Below are 20,228 nucleotides of genomic sequence, written 5' to 3' on the forward strand. Positions count from 1 at the left end.
AGTCGGATTTAATCAACACAAGAACCAACAAATCAATCCAATATAAAACGTTTAAATTATCACAAAATATAAGGACAGAAATAAACACGAACTTCCTTTACGACATTTTTTCACAACTGAAAAAAACTGCACTGAGTGTTCGGTTCCAACAATGACTGTGTGACGTAACAAACCCACCCATTGTTACATAAATAAATGTAATGTTTACAAACACGCATTAAACTGTTGGCATTTATATCATTTACTCACTCAGTAAATCGTATTCCACGGGTTGAGATAGGAGATATTTTGAAAGCGCATCCAATAATTTCGCACGTTTGTCTGGAAAACAAGAAAGACCAACATTTGCAATGGAAATTGTAAAAATGTATTTGGTTGGACGAATTATTTGCACTCATATATTTTTTTACAAACACAGCCATTATTTGTTGAAGATTTGCGTTACCAAGTGAAGTGTAAAAAGCGCTGTGCAAACCTAACCGCAGTGCTGTGAAATTGTTGAGTTTAAATATGTTAATTCAAATAGCATAGGCGACTGCGTATTTTTGTAATGTTATGAAGGCAAGGCAATGACCGATACATGAGAATAACACAAAGGAGATTTCATTGGTTTACTCCAACTTGTAGTCTGCTAGATTCACATTGAAGTTAGGCTGGCATTTAGTTTTGGTCCAGTTTTGCAAGTTTTTGAAATATTTTCAGTTACTTGACCTTAACAGCTTAACTGGCAACATCAAATGCAACAAAACCTTTTTGTGGAATGCTGGGGAATGTCATCTTGCTAGTGGAACTAGTAGCACATCCAGGGTCCAAGTTGGTTTCAGTATTGTCACTTCTTGAAGCTGTCGGCAAAAAAGAAATTATGACACAAAACGCAGTAACATTTCATGCAATGGCATGATCGCCCCACTGCGCAGGTCCTTGCTTGGCGATCACAGCTAACGTATCGCGAATATTGTGTTTTCAGGCTTGGCAGCCCAGGCATTGCAGCCTAGCTGGATCAGCCACTTTTTCCTGACAAGTCGGAGCAAGATTTGAAAAATCAGGTGAGGTTTGAACTCATGACCATGGGCCAACCAACGCTCTACCAACTGAGCTACAGGAGATCTATACCACTAATATTTCATGCAATGGCATGATTGGCAGTATCGCCAAGCAAGGACCTCCGCAGTTGGGCGATCATGCCATTGCATGAAATATTACTGCGTTATCTGATACGGTGGTAGAGATCCCCTACGTGTATGTGAAGGTTGCCTGGCAAGTTGTGCGCTTGCGCACCAGTGTCCCTTCGCCACAATATACCCCGTGAAACCACTGAGTTCATATAGCTCAGTTGGTAGAACGTTGGGCCTGGTCAGCCCAGGGTCGTGAGTTCAAACCTCACCGGGAGCTTGATTTTTCAAATTTTGCTCCGACTTGTCAGGAAAAAGTGGCTGATCCAGCCAGGCAGCAATGCGTGGGGTGCCAAGCCTGCAAACCTTATGACACAAAATATACAGATTAAGGAATGTACTTACAACTTTCCTTTCCAAGCAAGAGGCCACAAACAAATCGTCGCGTCATGTTCCAGTGTTCTTCTCCAACCAATGTATCAAGGAATTTGTCGAAGTCTTCATCTGGCATGAACAAGGAAATGTACGAAGCAGCAGAAAATTCCTGAATCATTTGGTGAACAAAGAAAAAACAAGAAGCTGCAACATCGAAAACTTTTCTTTCTGAAAACCACGAAAATTTTGGTAGTTTTATTATAACATCTTGTACTTTAAGATACTCCAGGCCCACATTTGAGAGTTCTTGGTGGGTAAATACAACAGTTTTACGAGTCATTCCATTATATGCCATTCTGCCAAGTGCTTCTCTCAAAAAGTGTATACTACCCTTAGCATGCTCGGATGCATCGAGTTGTTGCAAAACAACATCAAATAAGCTTGTAATTGTGCCAAAACAGTTTTTGTCACCAAACAAACCAGCATACACAGCAAACTGCAAAAGTAATGGATTGTGACAAAAGTCTAGCATTTCTGGAGTTTCTTTAAGTTTTTCCCACAGTTCGTTTGCCTTTTCTCCAGCAAAGAAATCAAATAGCTTCTTCGTGTTTTCTGTAGTAAGGTCACGGATATATATAGTGGGTTTTGGACGAAGTCCCACAGGAATGGAAAGCAGTGAATGAGGACGTGATGTAAAGATCAATGATGATTTTTTGAACAGGGTTTTGCTGCAGAGATTAGCAACAAGCTGTTGAACTGTGAACGGAGTTTTATAATCTGTATTAATTCGCTTCATATTTTCTAATGACCATGTTGCCTGGTCCAGACCATCAAATACCAAAACACATTTTTCTTGGTTTTGTTTCATCCATTTAAATGCAGCATCAAGGTCAGTTTGCTTAACATCTGGAAACTGCCTATCAAGTAGGAGTTCTTGAAGTGTGAGTTTTTTATCTCCATAATCTAAATTCATGAAACTTAGGTGTAACACCAAATACCCATCTTTGTTTTTTCTCAAAAGTTTCTTGGACAAAGTGGATTTCCCTGCACCAGGTGCGCCAACAAGGGCAAGAAACTGATCACCACTTTCGATTGTGGAAAGCAGCTCATCAAAAGTTATACGCTCTCCTTTAACTTTATTTTCATTGTACCTTATTGTTGATGGCACAAACTTTTCACCTTTCTTGGTATCAATACCTTGGTAGAAATCACGTTTCTCCAGCTGTGGACAAACATCTGGGATTCCTTCTTCATTTAAACCAGAAAGAGGTGTGACAGACTTAATTTTGTCCTGTTCATGTTTGATGATTTGAATGGCTTCTCGCTGCTTTTTGTCTGCAGACAGAAATATAACTAGAGACAAGTAATTATGGCTCACTAGACATTATCATATGGAAGCATTCGGGCATTATTGTCAGACATTATCTAGGTAAATATTTTAAATGCAGTAAAGAGGATGAAACAGCTTACTTTCATCTGCTTGTTCACCTTCGTTTGATGGACCTGCAAAAATTCACACTAATCTGACTTTAAGGGTATAATATCGGCTTTGTATAAAATGAAACGGTTGGTTGGTGCAAAGGTTAAAAAGTTTCATTGCAAAAATTAAATGTGAACATAAACAGAATGTACCATTTAATGTTGCAGTAGTTTACAGTGCATTGATCAGTTGACAAATATACCTGGAGTATTGTTGATGTTTATTATTATTGGTTGATTGACATTGCCCTGAACTGCAGCAATGCTACCAGTTATGGTTGCTCCCGGTGCTGATATGTGCTGTGTGGAATCTGATTCAAAGTTAATATCTTGTTAGTGCCTGAAATATCATTTGTACATTACTTGCCTAAAAATAAAAATTTCATTTTAGTTAGGCTACTTTAATTAAAAAGTCACTATGCATGATACATTCCCAATAAAGCTAAGGTTTAGTATGGGGCATAATTGATTTTAGTAACTTTGCACTCAGTTTTATGTAATAAAGGAGAGAATAACACATTAGACCTGCTTTCTGTTGGACAACTTTCGAACCAGATTCTGAAATTGTTGTAGTCATTATTCTTCTCTTGCTTTCTGACTCCGTCATGATGTTTGTCGGCAATGTCCCTCTTTCGAAAACAAATGCAGCAACTTGTCACAATTTTTGAAACCTTTTCACTGTAAACAAACATAAATGCAGCTCACAGAAATCATTTCTTTAATCCAAGCTCAAACTACAAAACAAAACCTCAGTACAGATTAATCTTGCAACTCTTTAAAACCAAAGAAAGTCTGCATAAACTTATTTATGTAAATAAAACACAAAGATATTTCGTTGGTACTCCAGCGCAATCCTTTCACCCTGCTTGTGACATTGTGACCTCTGTAACCCAGTTATCGTTGCGCAGACGGGAAGATACTTTTACACCGGGTCACAAATTTTTTTCCAAACTTGATCCACATATAAGCCTATGTAACATAGAAATCTGTGCGAATGTTAACGCTACGATTTCGTGTGGTATTTCAAGTCAAATTTATAAACAAAAATAACAGGCTGTGGCCCTGTTTACGCCTAATCATTAAAATTCGCACAGATTTCTGTTTCACACATGTTTATATGTGGATCAAGTTTGGAAAAAACTTTGTGACCCGGTGTAGTAGTATTTTCCGCGCAGACGACTGTGGACGCTACCGCTTTGTGGCACTATTGAGCAAACATTTAAAAAATTCGGGTGTTGTGGTCTGTTTAGATCAGTTAAATAATTAAATTGGTCTTTAATCAGGTTTTAAGCAAGCTTGTGTGCTTTCACCAAAAACAGATTTACTAAAATTTTGAGAATAAAAGAAATGGGCTGAGACATCCAAAAAATAGAAAACATAAAAATTTTTGGAATATAGGTCTGGCCCTTTTTTTCAGAATTTAAATTTGTGTTAAATTTCAGGCAATTTGGCAGGAATTGGAATAGGATCTTTATATCCTAAATTAATTTCTGCTCTGGTTATCCTGGCTACTATTGTCTACTATGTTTTCTACTTGCAATATGGTTCAGACCCATTCCTATGCTCATAATTCATGCTTCAATACATTTGGATTTTCGAATATGATCCTGGTATGTCTGGGGTAAACGTGACACAAACATGTTGTTTCATGAAAGACATGACCTCTCGCTTAGCCTGGTTTACGATTTGTTTAATAAAGACCCATGTAATGGAGAAGCTAAACGCGCGCTCGACGTTTGACGTCATAGCTGACAAACAAAACTAATCTGCGCTCCAGTTTACAAGCAACTTTTTAAGGTGAAGTAAACCAGGATTTTCGGACGTGTAGCGTCTCGCACCAAATATAATTTTCGATGGCTAACACTTTTCATATGATGACGTATCGTTTTCAACTGTTTTTGCGCACGGATATCGAAGCACCACTCGTTCAATTCCAGTTCGCACTTAATTGCTTTCAATGGCAGACCGATGTTGACTGCGAGTTCTCTCTTATTTGAAGATTTGCTTGAACCCACACAACGCAAGTGTTAAATAATCAAGCCTTCTATTCGTGGTTAAAACGATATTTTGCCTCATTCTGCAATTATCGTTGTTGTAGTTTTGCCAACGCGAACCCCATGCTTTTGACAAATGGCACTTTCTTGCTATACGAAAGCACAGCTTAAGCGAGCGATTTAACTTCTGTACAGATGACGAAATAAACCTTTGACTTTTCGTACTTAGCTGGGCTGGTTCCTTCTAGACCAACAAGCCACAGTTTTTGCGAGTGAGAAACCTTCAACAAACAAAGGCAGTGCGCCACTTACGTCACAACCACCGTCTGCGTATTGTTTACATTCCAAACAGTTTACGCTTTTGAGTGAGAAATTGGTTGAGTTGTTTGGGTTTACAAGTGAGTAACCAAGCATGTCAAAGTGTGGCACACCACGCCTTACTTATTACGTCACAATATAAAGTAATCACTGCCTCAAACAATGTATGACTGATGGGAAAGGTTTTGTGACAATGTTTTTTCTTTACCTACAATATCTTTCTAAAGCCGTGCAGTAAACATGAAAGCGACATTAAAACTTAATTTGCTTACGTCACCTGGACCGAAGTAGCGCTAAACAATAAATATTGGTCCACAATTATCCCCGACCATTGGAAAAATCACTTTGCATGATTCGGATTTCGAAATTCACGTGTGTTGTGTGACGTAGCAAGATGTGAAATATCTGCAAATTTTCGTATTCCACGTCGACGAACTTTGCGCGCGCGCAATTCTCGAACAAATAATTCTCCTAATAAATCCTGCTGCGTCACACAGCGCACGTGACACAAACGTGTTGTTTCATGGCGTGCCCGAACTTTGGCTTCTAGTTTATGATTTGTTTGAATAAAGATTCGAACAAAGAAACCGAACGCGTCGTAACGTTTGACGTCATAATTAACAAACAAATTTAATTGTGCTCCAGCTTACTGAATTTAAACAGACAACTTTAAGGTGAAGTAAACCAAGATTTCGGACGTGTATCGTCTCGCCCCACATATAACTTTCGATGGCTAACACTTTGAATATGATGACGTATCTTTTTCAACCGTTTTTTCCTCATAACGGATCTCAAGAAACATGAAGTTTCGATATTGAAGCACCACTCGTTCAAAACAACAAAACAAAGTGCCGACGTTAACTGCTAATTCTCAAACCCATACGGTAAATAACTCAAATGGTAAATAATCAAGCCTACTATTCGTGATTAAAACGATATTTTGTCTTATTCTGCATTGATCGTTGTTGTAGTTTTGCCAACGCGAACCTCATGCTTTTAACAAATGACATTTTTTCTTGCTATACGAAAGTTCCGCTTTCAGCGAGCGATTCAACTTGACTTCTGTATTGATGATGAAAAAATTCAAGCCTCGTTGACAAACGCAAATTGCAGACAATTATTAACCCTCATTGGCGCAAACATGTTGTTCCCTGAAGGACGTGACCTCTGGCTTCACTTGGTTTACGATTTGTTTAAAATTGAGATTTTCGAGATTTTTTTCAAAACTTACCACAAAACGTATTTCGACCAAATAATCAAAAATCCAAACACAACTTTCTATGTACAAGAGTTTAAACCCAGTACAAATCTACTCATTTACGAAACAATTTCCACTGTGCTTGGGGCGAGACTGAAAGACTTTATTGGATTTGCAACAACGCGCATTTAAAAGCCTTCCACAGCAGCCGTGTATCTGACTTCACCTGGTTTACGGTTTGTTTAATCAAGACTCGTAATGGGGAAGCTGAACGCGCGCTCGAACGTTTGACGTCATAGCTGACAAACAAACTTTGTGTGCTTTCTGGTCAAGCGTATAGTTTTACACACCGATTTGAAATATTCAATTTTAAGGTTACATAAACCAGGATTTCGACACAATATGATTCGCCAGATGGACGATTTTCGGTGGCTATTAACTTAAATATAATGACGTAGTTTAGTCAACAGTTTGACATTAATTACCTTTGCCAAATATGCAGGCTCAGTGTTTCCCAAGCGGTGGTACGCGTATCACTGGTGGTACGCGACGCCATTTCAGGTGGTACGCAAGCACCTTTCCGTAGTTTACGGATATAGTTCTAATTTTTAAATCATAAGTGATTTAAAAATGTTTGTTACTTCATGTCCTAGGTTACTTCGTAACACTCAACCAGGTGGTACGCATCGAAATTGTTTTACCTCCAAGTGGTACGAAACCACAAAAAGGTTGGGAATCACTGACCTAGTTGCAATTACAAAGTGATGTCTACAGTTCGACCTGCAAGTGTGCTGTTAATCTGAAAGCCTTTATTTATTTTGTATCAACGCGTCATTAATTGCTTCCAACGATGGACCGAAGCTCCGTTTTCAAGTGCAAATTCCAATTAAAACGTCGTTATTTCGAAAGTTTAAGTTTAGGAGGTTGACGTCACTTCACACAACTCTTTTCGTGTTAACACACTGGGTTTGAGTTGAACTAATTTACATACAATTCTACCAGCATTTATCGACACGCGGAAATAATGTTGCATTTAATCCTTTAGCGTCCTCAAGCGGTTTGCCATATTAACACAATAGAACCGAATTCAAATCATAATGAAATTTGTGATAAAGCCGTGTTGTATTTAAAATATGCGATATTTATTCGTGCAGAAAATTTTAATCCCTTGTATTTGATTTTGTTTTCTGTGGTCATCGTGTGGAATCATTAAGATTAATATCAATATTTTCCTATGAAATTGTTGAGTTTATTCGTGTTTTAATAAAGTTTAATGACAATTATACTCTCGGATTTTTAAATACGATCCTGGTATGTCAGGAGTAAACGTGACACAAATAAGTTGTTTCATGGCCTCTCGCTTAGACTGGTTTACGATGTGTTTAATCAAGACTCATAATGGAGAAACTGAAAGCGCGCTCGGATGTTTAAGGTCACAGCTGACAAACAAACTTGCAGGAGAGCCGATTTCCATTACAGCGTTTACTCATACACATGAACTTACAACTATATTTTAAGATGGAACGAGATTGTGTTCTAGTTGGAACGGAATTTCCGCGTTTACAAAATTGTGCACAAAAATTTAAAATACTTTTGCTTAAATTGAAATGTTGTGAAACTGTTCACCATCAGCATTTCGACACAAATACACAAAACATCCATTAATTTTGTTAAGCCGTCAACACCATTTACCACGTGCATTCTCAAGGTACAAAATATATTGATTATATTACGGATACCAAGCAACAAACTTCTAAAAAGATTAAATCACGACAAATTTTGCTGTAACTTTAAACGCAGGGGCAAACGATTCACTGTGCTATAGTCAGAACAAGAAATATAAGTAAACACAAACATGAAAAAAGGGATGGTAACATTCTATGTCACATGTCACGTGTCCAACATCATTTCAGAGCAAGTTATTTATCAGTGCGTGTCACTGCGTTGAATACAAACTGCTATTGTAGTCTGATTTTGCCGTAGTTTTTGTTGTGATAATTCTTCACTGAAGTTTCATGGATAGAAATGCAAGTTGTGGCCACAAAAACACATGGGATGTTAAATAAATGAATGAATACATGGACACCTATCAGTAGTGATCGTTCCAAGTGATGAACATTGGATTTAATTTGATTTTTCCCAGCATGAGACAACACACATTGATCGACGACCATTAATACGACGGACGTGGCTTCTGGCTTCACCTGGTTTACGATTTGTTTAATCAAGACTCGTAATAAAGAAGTTGAACACTCTGTAAGTTTTGACGTTATATGTGACAAACGAACTTTATGTGCTTTCTGGTTAAGCGTTTACTTTCACATACCGAATTTCAGTCAGTTTGACGGTTGCCTGATCCAGTATTTTCACAAATATTACGTTTGGACCTAATATATTTCACCAGATTAAAGATTTTCGGTGCAATTAATTTAATATAATAACGTACTTTGTCCACAGTTTGACTTGAATCACCTATGCCTAATATACAGGCTCATTATCCAACCACCAATTGTTTGAAACCAGCGTGTTACAACATTGGTCGACGATCAGCATTACGCGGACTAAATACTTTTTCGTACTCCACGGTGACCAACTTTGGCAAATTTAACACTAAAGTAAAAAATGAGAAACTCGTGAAAAATGAGAAACTCTCTTTTCGTGTTAGCACACTGGGGCTGAGATGAACTAATTTACATACAATTCTACCAGCATTTATCGACACGCGGAAATAAAGTTACATTTGATTATTTAGCGTCCTCAAGCGGTTTGCCATATTAACACAATAGAACCGAATTCAAATCATAATGAAATTTGTGATAAAGCCGTGTTTTATTTAATATACAGGATATTTATTCGTGCAGAAAATTTTGTTCCCTTGTTTTTAATTTGGTTGTGTATGCTCGTCGTATGGAATCATTAAGATTATTATCAATATTTTTCGAAGAAATTGTTGAGTTTATTCGTGTTTTAATAAAGTTTAATGACAATTATGCTCTCGGATTTTGGAATATGAACCTGGTATCAGGAGTAAACGTGACACAAACATGTTGTTCCATGAAGGACCTCTGGCTTCACCTGGTTTACGATTTGTTTAATCAAGACTCGTAAAGGAGAAACTCAACGCGCGTTGGAACGTTTGACGTCACAGACGACGAACAAACTGGTTAAATACAATAATACCAACCAAGCTAACATAACCTACTTCAACCAATGAACACCAGTTAATGCGAGGGTAATGTCTGTCCCAATGAGATAAACTATGATTTTCCAAATTTAGACATGGCGGAAAGTATGTGCAACAGAGTGAATTCCATTACAGGTACAAGTCTTAATCACATTGTGAATGCAATTATGGAGAACACACCTCTGCACAAGTTCAAACTAATGGTCACCACACGCACTCAAACACAATACTTAAAATAAATAACATATTGGTTATATAAGGGATACTAACCAATAAATTCTATGTACAAGAGTTTTAAACCCGATCCAAATCCTACTCCTATTTAAAGCAGTAGCAAGCTATTGACTGTGCTATTCGGAACAAGAAACGAGGGTCAACCCAAACTGGCAACAAGACGGGAGTTAACCGCTTATATTTTTCATGTCACGCGTGATGTAATGTGGCTTGTAGTTTAGTCTAAAATTTCATTTCGGAGTAAACTATTTGCCCAGCTTGGGACAACACACATTGATCGACGACCATCAATACGACGGATGTGGCTTATGGTTTCACCTGGTATACGATTTGTTTAATCAAGACTTGGAATAAAGAAGTTGAACACCCTGTAAGTTTTGACGTTATATTTGACAAACGAACTTGATGTGCTCTCTGGTTAAGCGTTTACTTTCACATACCGAATTTTAGTCTCATTTAGGGTTACCTAAACCAGGATATTGGCAAATATTGCGTTTGGACCCAATATGATATTTGCCAGAAGGACGATAATTTAACTACAATGTCGTTCTTTGTCAACAATTTGCGTGCTTAAATGATCTATGCCAAATATGCAGGCTCATTATCCAACCACCAATTGTTTGAAACCAGCGTGTTACAGCATTGGTCGATGATCAGCATTACGTGGACTAAATACTTTTTTGTACTCCACGTGGACCAACTTTGGCAAATTTAACACTAAATTAAAAATGAGAAACTCAAGAATGCCGTTGAAAAATTATCGCTGTTAAAAATGGCATAACATCAATGTTTACCAAAAAAATTTTTGAGCTTATTCGTGTTTCAATAAAGTTTAATAACAATTATGCTCTCTGATTTTCGAATATGTTCCTGGTATGTCAGGACTAAACGTGACACAAACATGTTGTTCCATGAAGGACATGACCTCTGGCTTCACCTGGTTTACGATTTGTTTAATCAAGACTCGTGTAATGGAGAAGCTGAACGCGCGCTCAAACGTTTGACGTCACAGCTGACAAAGAAACTTATAGGAGGGCCGATTTCCATTACAGCGTTTACTCACACATATTAACTTACAACTATATTTTTAGATGAAACGAGACTGTGTGCTAATTGGAAGGAATTTCCGCGTTTTAGGAATGGTGCACTTTAATTTCAAAATGTTTATGCTTAATTGAAATATTGTGAATCTGTTCACCATCAGCATTTAGACGTGATACTCACAACATCCATTATTTTGTGAAGCCAACAACACCATAATTTACGTGCACTCTCAGCATACAAAATACAACACCTTGCTTCTTGTGCAACTTATACTGACCAACATACAAATCACATTGGTTATATAAGGGATACTAACCAATAGCTTTCTATGTACAAGAGTTTAAACCTGATACACATCCTACTCTAACAGAAAGCTGCAGCAAGCCATTGGCTGTGCTACTTGGAACCAGAAATGAGAATCAACCCAAACTGGCAACACGACAGGAGGTAACCGTTTATATTTTGTATGTCACGTGATGTCACCTGATGTCACGTTGCGTGTACATCAGGTGACATCATGTGACATATGTAACTGGGAATCCGCCGAGAACTTATCGCTGTGAAAATGCCATAGTATCAATATTTATCACAAAAATGTTGGTTTGTTCGTGTTTCAATAAGTTTAATGACAATTAAGCTCTCGGATTTTCGAATACGATCCTGGTACGTCAGGAGTAAACGTGACACAAACATGTTGTTTCATGGTCGATCTGACCTCTCGCTTAACCTGGTTTACGATTTGTTTAATGAAGTTTCGTAATGGAGAAACTGAACGCGCGCTCGAACGTTTGACGTCATAGCTGACAAACAAACTTATAGGAGATTCTATTTGAATAAGAAACTGAGGATGCCAGTTCAGGCGAAATCGATTTTTTACTAATAAATCAGCTGACTCAATTCGAAACTTCTGCTAGTTTCATTGAATTCTTATAGGAGAGCCGATTTCCATTACAGCCTTTGCTCATAAGTATTAACTTACAACTATATTTTTAGATGAAACGAGACTGTGCGTTAGTTGGGGGAATTTCCGCGTTTACAAAATTGTGCACTTTAATTTCACAAGCTTATGCTTAAGTGAAGTGTTGTTAACTGTTCACCATCAGCATTTAGACGCAATACTCAAAATAACCATTAATTTTGTGAAGCCAACAACCCTATTCATCACGTGCACTCTCAACATACAAAATATATTGATTATATTACGGATACCAAGCAACAAACTTCTAAAAAGATTAAATCACGACAAATTTTGCTGTAACTTTAAACGCAGGGGCAAACGATTCACTGTGCTATAGTCAGAACAAGAAATAAAAGTTAACACAAACATGAAAAAAGGGATGGCAACTATCTATGTCACATGTCACGTGTCCAACATGTGATTTCAGAGCATGTTATTTATCTGTGCGTGTCACTGCGTTGAGTACTAACTGTTATTGTAGTTTGATTTTGCCGTAGTTTTTGTTGTGATAATTTTTCACTGAAGTTTCATGGATAGAAATGCAATTTGTGGCCACAAAAACACATGCGATGTTAAATAAATGAATGAATACATGGCCAACTATCAGTACCAATCGTTCCAAGTGATGAACATTGGATTTAATTTGATTTTTCCCAACATGAGACAACACACATTGATAGACGACCATCAATACGGCGGACCTGGTTTCTGTCTTCACCTGGTTTACGATTTGTTTAATCAAGACTCGTAATTATGAAGTTGAACGCTCTGTAACTTTTGACGTCATCTTAGGCAAACGAACTTTATGTGGTTTCTGGTTAATCATTTACTTTCACGCACCGAATTTCATTCAATCTTAAGGTTACAAAAGCGAGGACTTGTGAACGGGACTAATTATTCTTACGATTCGGTTGTCGTATTCGTAGTCCACGATGACGTAATACCGATGTATAATGCTTTATGTTAGTGCCATTGGGTAAGTGTTGCTGTGGAAGTGACGCCTAGTTGCAATTTACTAACAAAATATCATCCTATAGCTCTCTTCTGCAGGTTTGTGGAAGCGTTTAAAATTGCTTTTAAACGAAATTCGTTGTCAAATACAAACTAAACTTCGTTATTTCAAAGTTTTTGAAGGTTGACGTCACTCCACACGACTGCAAACGTTTGGTGAAATGTTGAGGTTTTGTTGTTTGACATGCAGAACTTGAGATAACATACGCTCTGCATTTATCCACACCGGTGGTCGATTATTTTGCCGCACCAGCAGGTTTCGAATATCGGCAAAATCCCGATCCGTTGTTTTATTCGGTGTATATGGGACAAACGCCTTTATCGGTTGGATAATTGCCCGCTCACCAGTCGCCGATCAACTTGGTAACTCTGCATTTAATTCTTTGGCGCCCTCAGGCGGTTTGTATTATTAAAATTCTAGCATCGAATTAAAATTAACAAAAATTGACTAAAATCGTATTGACTCAATTTGGGACGGAAACATGTTGTTCCATGAAGTGATTTGTTTTGTCAAGACTCGCAATATGGAAGCAGAACGCACTAGTTTAACCATGCCACGCATAAACCAAGGAAATCCCCATCGACCATCTGTGAGGTGGTTTGAGTATTTACCGAGATGAGCCCTCTCAAATTGTTGACGTCACAGCTGACGACAAACTTTATGTAAGCAAAGTCACCTAAAGTTTAACATTACACAGAAACAACTTTAGTGCGTTATTTAGCATGTTTGAGGGCTGCTTTCTTCCTAAGCTGCAACCTTCTGTACGAATAATTAAGAGCATGCGCTTTTGGCCTCGACTTTACAGATATTTGTCAGTCATAAGGGCTTCCGGTATCACTTAAACCATGCGGGATATTGCACAAAACAATCCTATGGAATCGTTTTATTATCACTCCATACATATGTCGACGACAGGTAAATAATACAAATTATTCTATAAATGGTAACTGCTCTAATGTCAGCGTAGAAACAAACTCTGGTTGGATGTTCACGAGCAAGTTAACGTTTTCATTTGTTCTTCAAGATTCACAATGTTCACTTATTCTTTTGAAACACAAGGATAAACCGGATGCCTTGGCTTAAACAGGACACCTGTGGTTTCTCTTAACATTCGGAAACAAAGTTCCTAATGTTTCCCCTTCCACCTCAAGCACTGGGGATTTCCCCATCACCATCGGACATGAAAACCTTATGCGATCAAATAATATTAAATATCACGGGGTTTACAATGATGACAGACTATAACCTGGACAACTCACGTTCATCATTTGAAAAAGACGTTGTCACAAGCATGAGGCACTTTTTATCTGTTGCGTAATTATCTTGATATTGAAGTGGGTGTTTGAGCATGTATTGTATTTTATTGACCGCGCGTCGTTGCAAGATCACGCTAAATTTCTAAAGAAAGGCGCAGAAAAAGGGCGAGACACACAAAGCAAAACGCATCACGCTTCAATAAATTCAAGGGTGGCATCCGCCACATGGCTTCTGGCCAGTCGACGGTGGTATAAATGGGGAACATGATACTTGCGGCAGAAGGAATAAATCTGTGATAAAAGTTTATCATTCCAGCAAATCTCTGCAAACCTTTAACAGTGGTGGGTCAAGGAAATTTTTCTATGACTTCCACTTTGGGCAAAGGTTTTGAGCCTTCGGCATCAACCAAATGAAACTGGATTTGTTTTTTACAAAAACACATTTGTTTAAGTTGATTAGAAGGCCAGGTGTAGTTTATGTTGACTTGGAGAAGTGCTGGTCACCAGTATGTCGTCCAGGTAAACAAAAACAAATGGTAAAGATTGACAAACCTGGTCTATAAGCCGTTAGAAAGTCTGGGCTGCATTATTTGGGCCGAAAGCATTCTTAGGAATTCAAACAATCCAAACGGAGTTATGATAGCAATTTTTTGGATGTCTTTACCTGGTGGTAGCCCCGAACTAGATCGATCTAAGAAAATATCTTGGCGCCGGACAGCCGCGATGTCTTGAATATGCGGAATGCTGTAGCGATCTGTCTGGGTAAACACATTTACGCGGCGGTAGTCACCGCAGGAGCGAATTTTACCTGATGACTTTGGTACCATATGTAGTGGTGCGGCCCAAGGACCAGATGAACGACGAATGATCCCCATTTGAAGCATCTTGGCAAACTCCGCTCTAGCGATTGCAAGCTTTTCGGGGGATAAACGACGTGCCTTTGCATGAATCGGTGGTCCAGTTGTGCAAATGCGATGCTGGATTTTGTGTCTGGGGTCAATGCTGGAAAACTTCGGTGCGGTTAAAGACGGAAATCGTGAGAGAAAACTTGTAAAATCGTCAGTAGATGTGGTGAATTAGCTAATGCGCGACGATTTGTTATTTGTGCCTTTTGTAGGAATGCTGACGAACGATTATGAATGAACAAGGCAACTGTGACTTAGATCTACCAGCAAGGAATGTGCACGCAGAAAGTCGGCTCCCAGTAGAGGTTGCGATACAGCGGCAAGTATGCATTTTCAACGAAATTTGCCTGCTGCGAGTTTGAGCATCTTTTTTCAAAAAGTATTCATCCTGTTGCCGTTAGGTGCCGTTAGGTGCCGTTAGGTGCCGTTAGGTGCCGTTAGGTGCCGTTAGGTGCCGTTAGGTGCCGTCAGCTGCCGTCAGCTGCCGTTAGCTGCCGTTAGCTGTAATAAACTAGATTCCTTTAGCTTGCTGTTGACGAGCAAGATGTGAACCCGGAAAAACGCTTACCTCGGCGCCTGTATCAACTAAAAAATAACGACAAGTGGTTTGATCCCAAATTTGAAAGAGGTTATGAGCTTTGCCGGCCGATAAGGTAGCTAACAACGGCCGGCTGACGAGTTTCCCTGGAAACTTCTTTTGCGAGTATAATTCGTATTTCTTCGGGAATCCTTTGCAGAAAGATATGTCGAAAAAAACACTTCTTACGGCGACCTAACAATGACAGCATCTCATCCATTAATTCTGCTTGAGATCGGTCTCCAAGTTCAGATATATGTAACAGTTTATGCGTCCTTTCATAATCCGAGCAGTCGTAAGTGTTTATTAACCGTTGCTTTAGTGAAATGTACACTTATCATTATCCGGTGGGTTTTTCAATAAATCCAATAGTCTACCGGCGCTTCCTTGATAATGGGATGAAACAACGTAAAAATACTTCGTAGCGCAAACTGGGCTTCGGCTTGCCGTTTTCTTGTCATATATTGCGTTTTGCTTTGGCCAGCACTACCGTGTGTCCACCTAACGTCACATGCAATCTGAATATTTGTTCACTTTTCGCGTGACATACAATCGATTTGATTTGTGGTCATTTTACCGTTTCATTACCATTTTTCTTGATAGGACACTCATAAGCATCAAACCATCAACTAAGGTTGTTGTTTCGTAACCTAATAAACTTGAAATACGACAAATCCATTGACAAGATTACATCGCAACATGAACAATGAAGTACAGATCTCATGTGTGCCATTATCTTAGATTCCCATATTCTGTGTGACGACATAAATCAAAATTGTACATAGATATGATGACTTGTATTTACAACGTGTTACACAAACTCAGTTAGTCAAGTATTCATGCACGTGTTTAATACAAATACAACTTGGCAGCAAACGATCAGTTATTTAGCAGGGATGTACATGTATGTCTTCGACTGCAACGATCTACGATCAGTTCTCTCGTTGAATCTTCCTCTTATAAACCAAGCGTTCCATGCATGCATTTAACAACACAACTGACTCGTAATGGAAAAGTGTAACAAAGTGCTCAGCAGTCACTTAATTTGAGTTGCACACTTTGCACTCTGGTTTTGATGAAAAATTATTCACTTCCAGGACCGAACAGTTTGAAATCTTCTTAGTTGACTTGACGGTAGTGATTGCGTTGATTAAAACTCTTTCCAAAGAGGCGAACAGAAAAACAAACAAAGTCCGTTGAGTAAAGCAATATATATGGAGATAAACATCGTGCAGAAAAGACATAATTTGATCGAAAATTTCAGTCCCCTTTTATATGTTTTTGACCGTACTGTATGTGGACGATTTGAATCTTACCTCACAACACGGCTAGTTGTAATAGGCAAACCTTTAATAATGTAAGCTAGTCTTTGATGAAATCGAGATCAGTTGCTGACTTCGAAATGCATATTTTTGTCCGAGGTACTCCGCACGTTTGTGTAAGTTGTTTTTTTTATTAGTTAGGTTGGTAACCTTGAAATACGACAGACACATTTACAGGACAACGTGGTATAATGAATAATGAAGTGTACAGAACTCATGTATTCCATTATCTAAGATGGAACACAATACTGGGAGTAATTCCTCTAGTCTGTATGACCACAAAAATCAAAATTGTAAACATACATATGGAGGCTTGTATTTACAACGTGTTACACAAACTCAGTTAGTTAAGTATTCATGCACGTGTTTAATACAAATACAACTTGGCAGCAAACAATCAGTTATTTAGCAGGGATGTACATGTATGTCTTCGACTGCAACGATCTACGATCAGTTCTCTCGTAGAAATCTTCCTCTTATAAACCAAGCAACCAACCCCAGCACCACAACAAGCAGGAGAGCGATGAATCCAACAGATATGTAAACACCTTTTATGTGTTGCAAACCTTCAGATTTCAATGCTTCTTCCACATCTGCGCACATGCACATACTATGGGTAAGGTTAGATAAGTATGGTGAATATTAACTCACACAAACTTATTAAAACATAAGAAAAAATTTTAACCATGGTCACAATTTGTTTGGTAAGTGGAATATGAATGATTAAAACTAGAATTTATCACCAGAATTCAAAATATTTTTGTATGAAAAACGAGGTATAATAAATGATAATATTCAACCCAACTTAATTCTCACCAATGCAAGTTTTTTCGTCATTCCCAAGATAGCGGCCTTTAAAACAAGAACATTGAACAACTCCAAGTTCATCGTTACAGAAATCTGAACATCCACCATTTTCCTACAATATGCAGAAATTTTGTAGTTGCCCAATTAACGGGAAACATTTCATTTGCGAAGAATTGACCTCTTAAACAAAATCTATATTTGGTGTGCGAACGATTATGAAATTGCATTCGAAAGATCGAACCAAGTTTATTCTGCTTCTATATCATGCGATATTGCAAGACTGGCATACTACGTTTTTGTTACAAATTCAACATTAATTTTAAATTTAGTTGCGATTGCATGTTAATCTATTACGTCATCGAAAAACAGCCTGCTAAATTTTGTTTTCAACCAGATTACCCTGTTTACACATAGCTCCTTGTACCAGCTACGGGCATGCTATAAACTTGGCTTGCATTCGTCGCGCAGTATGCCCTGATGTATTTTTTTGTCACACAATTTACCGAGGTATTTAAACTTTGTGCCACCTCACCTTTCCACACAAATCCGGAGCTGAAACGTAGAATGGTCCAACCGTTAAAATCTCTTCTATATCCGCATCCACTGATCGCCGTTCACGTCTTTGTGAGCAATCCTGTGAAACACGTATGAAAAAGTATTATCTTATATTGTTATGTATTTCCATAATTACTAGTCCGACAATGTATCGTAAAATTAGTTTTGTATTTGTGCAAAGCAACCAATATGTTACTGCGTATAAAACCTCACCGGTTGTTGACAATTGTCGCTGGTATTATCGCATAATTGCACGTAACAGTGAGCGTACAGTGATTGTTCGTTCACAGACACGTTGTTCCACACGAATGAGCGAAACTTAAAGGATACGAAAGTGCTTTGGTAGTTTCTCAAAATTACGATTGAATCTTCTGACTCCATCTCGTGGACGACTTTGCAACTGCGATTATATGATTTTATCTGTAAACTTTTTATATTTTAACTCGAACAAATCTCTAATAAGATGCCTTCAAACATTTTAAGCAAGAATAAAACAAATTTCTATAGACCTGTGTTAATATTGTGGCAAGAAACAGAAGTAGAACAAACACTGAATTTAAATGAGAAATAGTGTGTAAGGTTGGAAATATGTGAAGTTTCATGCTTATATTTTCTGGCATTCTTAAATCACTTTCACTTGAACATAATTGACAGGAATGTATTTGGAAGGTTTTTATTCAGCGACTTTTTACCTTTCTGTGATGAGTTCATATTTCAAACCTCCTTCATCAGAACCCATGTTGCTGACCCAGCACGATTTTAACTGACAAACAGAGTTTCATTAAAACAGTGGCTAAACATAAAATCCTTGCACAAATCATATGAAAAAAATTCCTAATATATCTAATAGAAACCATACATAAATAAACAACGCTTTGTCAGCCAACAACAACGAGCGCATTTAGGTCCAGCCAATAATCCAGTCCACCTACATAACTTATGACGTAAGTTTAGTAATAAAGGAGTAGAATGGTCAACAAAGTTTTTGTATTAAAAGTTAATTTATTCACAAACTTGACTTCGAGGAATTCATCAATGAATTTATTTATTTAGCATAAAATTTTTACCGTGTGTGAACGTATATATGTGTATTTCAGGCCACACTTCTAAGACTTAACTTATGACCAGCAGAGCCTTAATAATGCACTGATACATATTTATTTCAAATTATTATTGAACAAACATACCCTTAGAGATGTGTGAAACTTTCCACTTCCACTGGCCGAATCAACCTTAGCGTAAACGAAGTTTGGAACTTGGACGATTGAATTTGATCTGAGTGGATTTTTCATTTGCTCGTCACTAAACAACTCAAATCTAATCGTAATATTCCCGACACTACGATGTGAAGTCAGATAACTTTCTTTCCTGTTAAGTTTCAACAAAAACATGAATGTCACCAACTAAAAAAGTAAATATATTACAATGCGTACAGTTTAGTTGATATTGCTCCAGAAGCAGTTTTGATATCTCTGTTTAACATTCCTGGAATAAAGCACAATATTTCCCAGTGTGGATTGTAAGTTGTCCGTCTCACAACTTGAGTAGTAAATTTGTAATTGCGAACTTGGTACATGATGCTTACGTTGCTTTGGGATTTCTTTCAAACACATGTAAAGTATATTTTTGTTTGAATAATTAATAATGAAGACTATGCTCTTATCAGTTGGTCGATAATGAAAATTGTTACATGTTTTTTGAAGGTTTATGGCGTACTTTATCTCAGTCAAGATTAATATTTCTAATTGCTAAGTTCGTTTACAAAACTTAGGTTGATTTAAGTTTTCTACGAAAGTAATTCAGAGAAAATATCAAGAAAATCGCAACTCATTATACGTGCACTCACAAATTACACAAAAACTATTCACAACGTGAGTGACGTCTTTAAGTTATGACTG

The 20,228-nt window shown here is 37.8% G+C and overlaps 2 protein-coding genes across 3 annotated transcripts in view; both read right to left on the reverse strand.

Annotated features, from left to right (window-relative positions):
* The window catches only part of LOC145904023 (NLR family CARD domain-containing protein 3-like), a 60,998-nt gene that overhangs the window by 940 nt on the left and 39,830 nt on the right, over positions 1-20,228 (reverse strand). The window contains exon 7 of one of the 2 annotated variants that reach the window (XM_082992236.1): positions 250-321. The exons of the other annotated variant lie outside the window; for it this stretch is intronic. Within the exon in view, the coding sequence (XP_082848362.1) occupies positions 250-321 (72 nt within the window). The remainder of the gene's footprint in view (positions 1-249; positions 322-20,228) is intronic. 2 annotated transcript variants of the gene reach the window in all.
* LOC145904026 (protein NLRC3-like) lies at positions 1,427-3,639 on the reverse strand. The gene is made up of 4 exons (XM_082992241.1): positions 3,492-3,639; positions 3,170-3,277; positions 2,958-2,990; positions 1,427-2,822 (listed from the first exon to the last, which is right to left on the reverse strand). Exons 1-4 carry the CDS (start codon positions 3,571-3,573, stop codon positions 1,501-1,503), a joined length of 1,545 nt encoding a protein of 514 aa, XP_082848367.1. The 5' UTR covers positions 3,574-3,639; the 3' UTR covers positions 1,427-1,500.

Source organism: Ascidia mentula, chromosome 5 (assembly GCF_947561715.1).
Source record: "Ascidia mentula chromosome 5, kaAscMent1.1, whole genome shotgun sequence".
In the NCBI taxonomy this organism is placed as follows: Eukaryota; Metazoa; Chordata; class Ascidiacea; order Phlebobranchia; family Ascidiidae; genus Ascidia; species Ascidia mentula.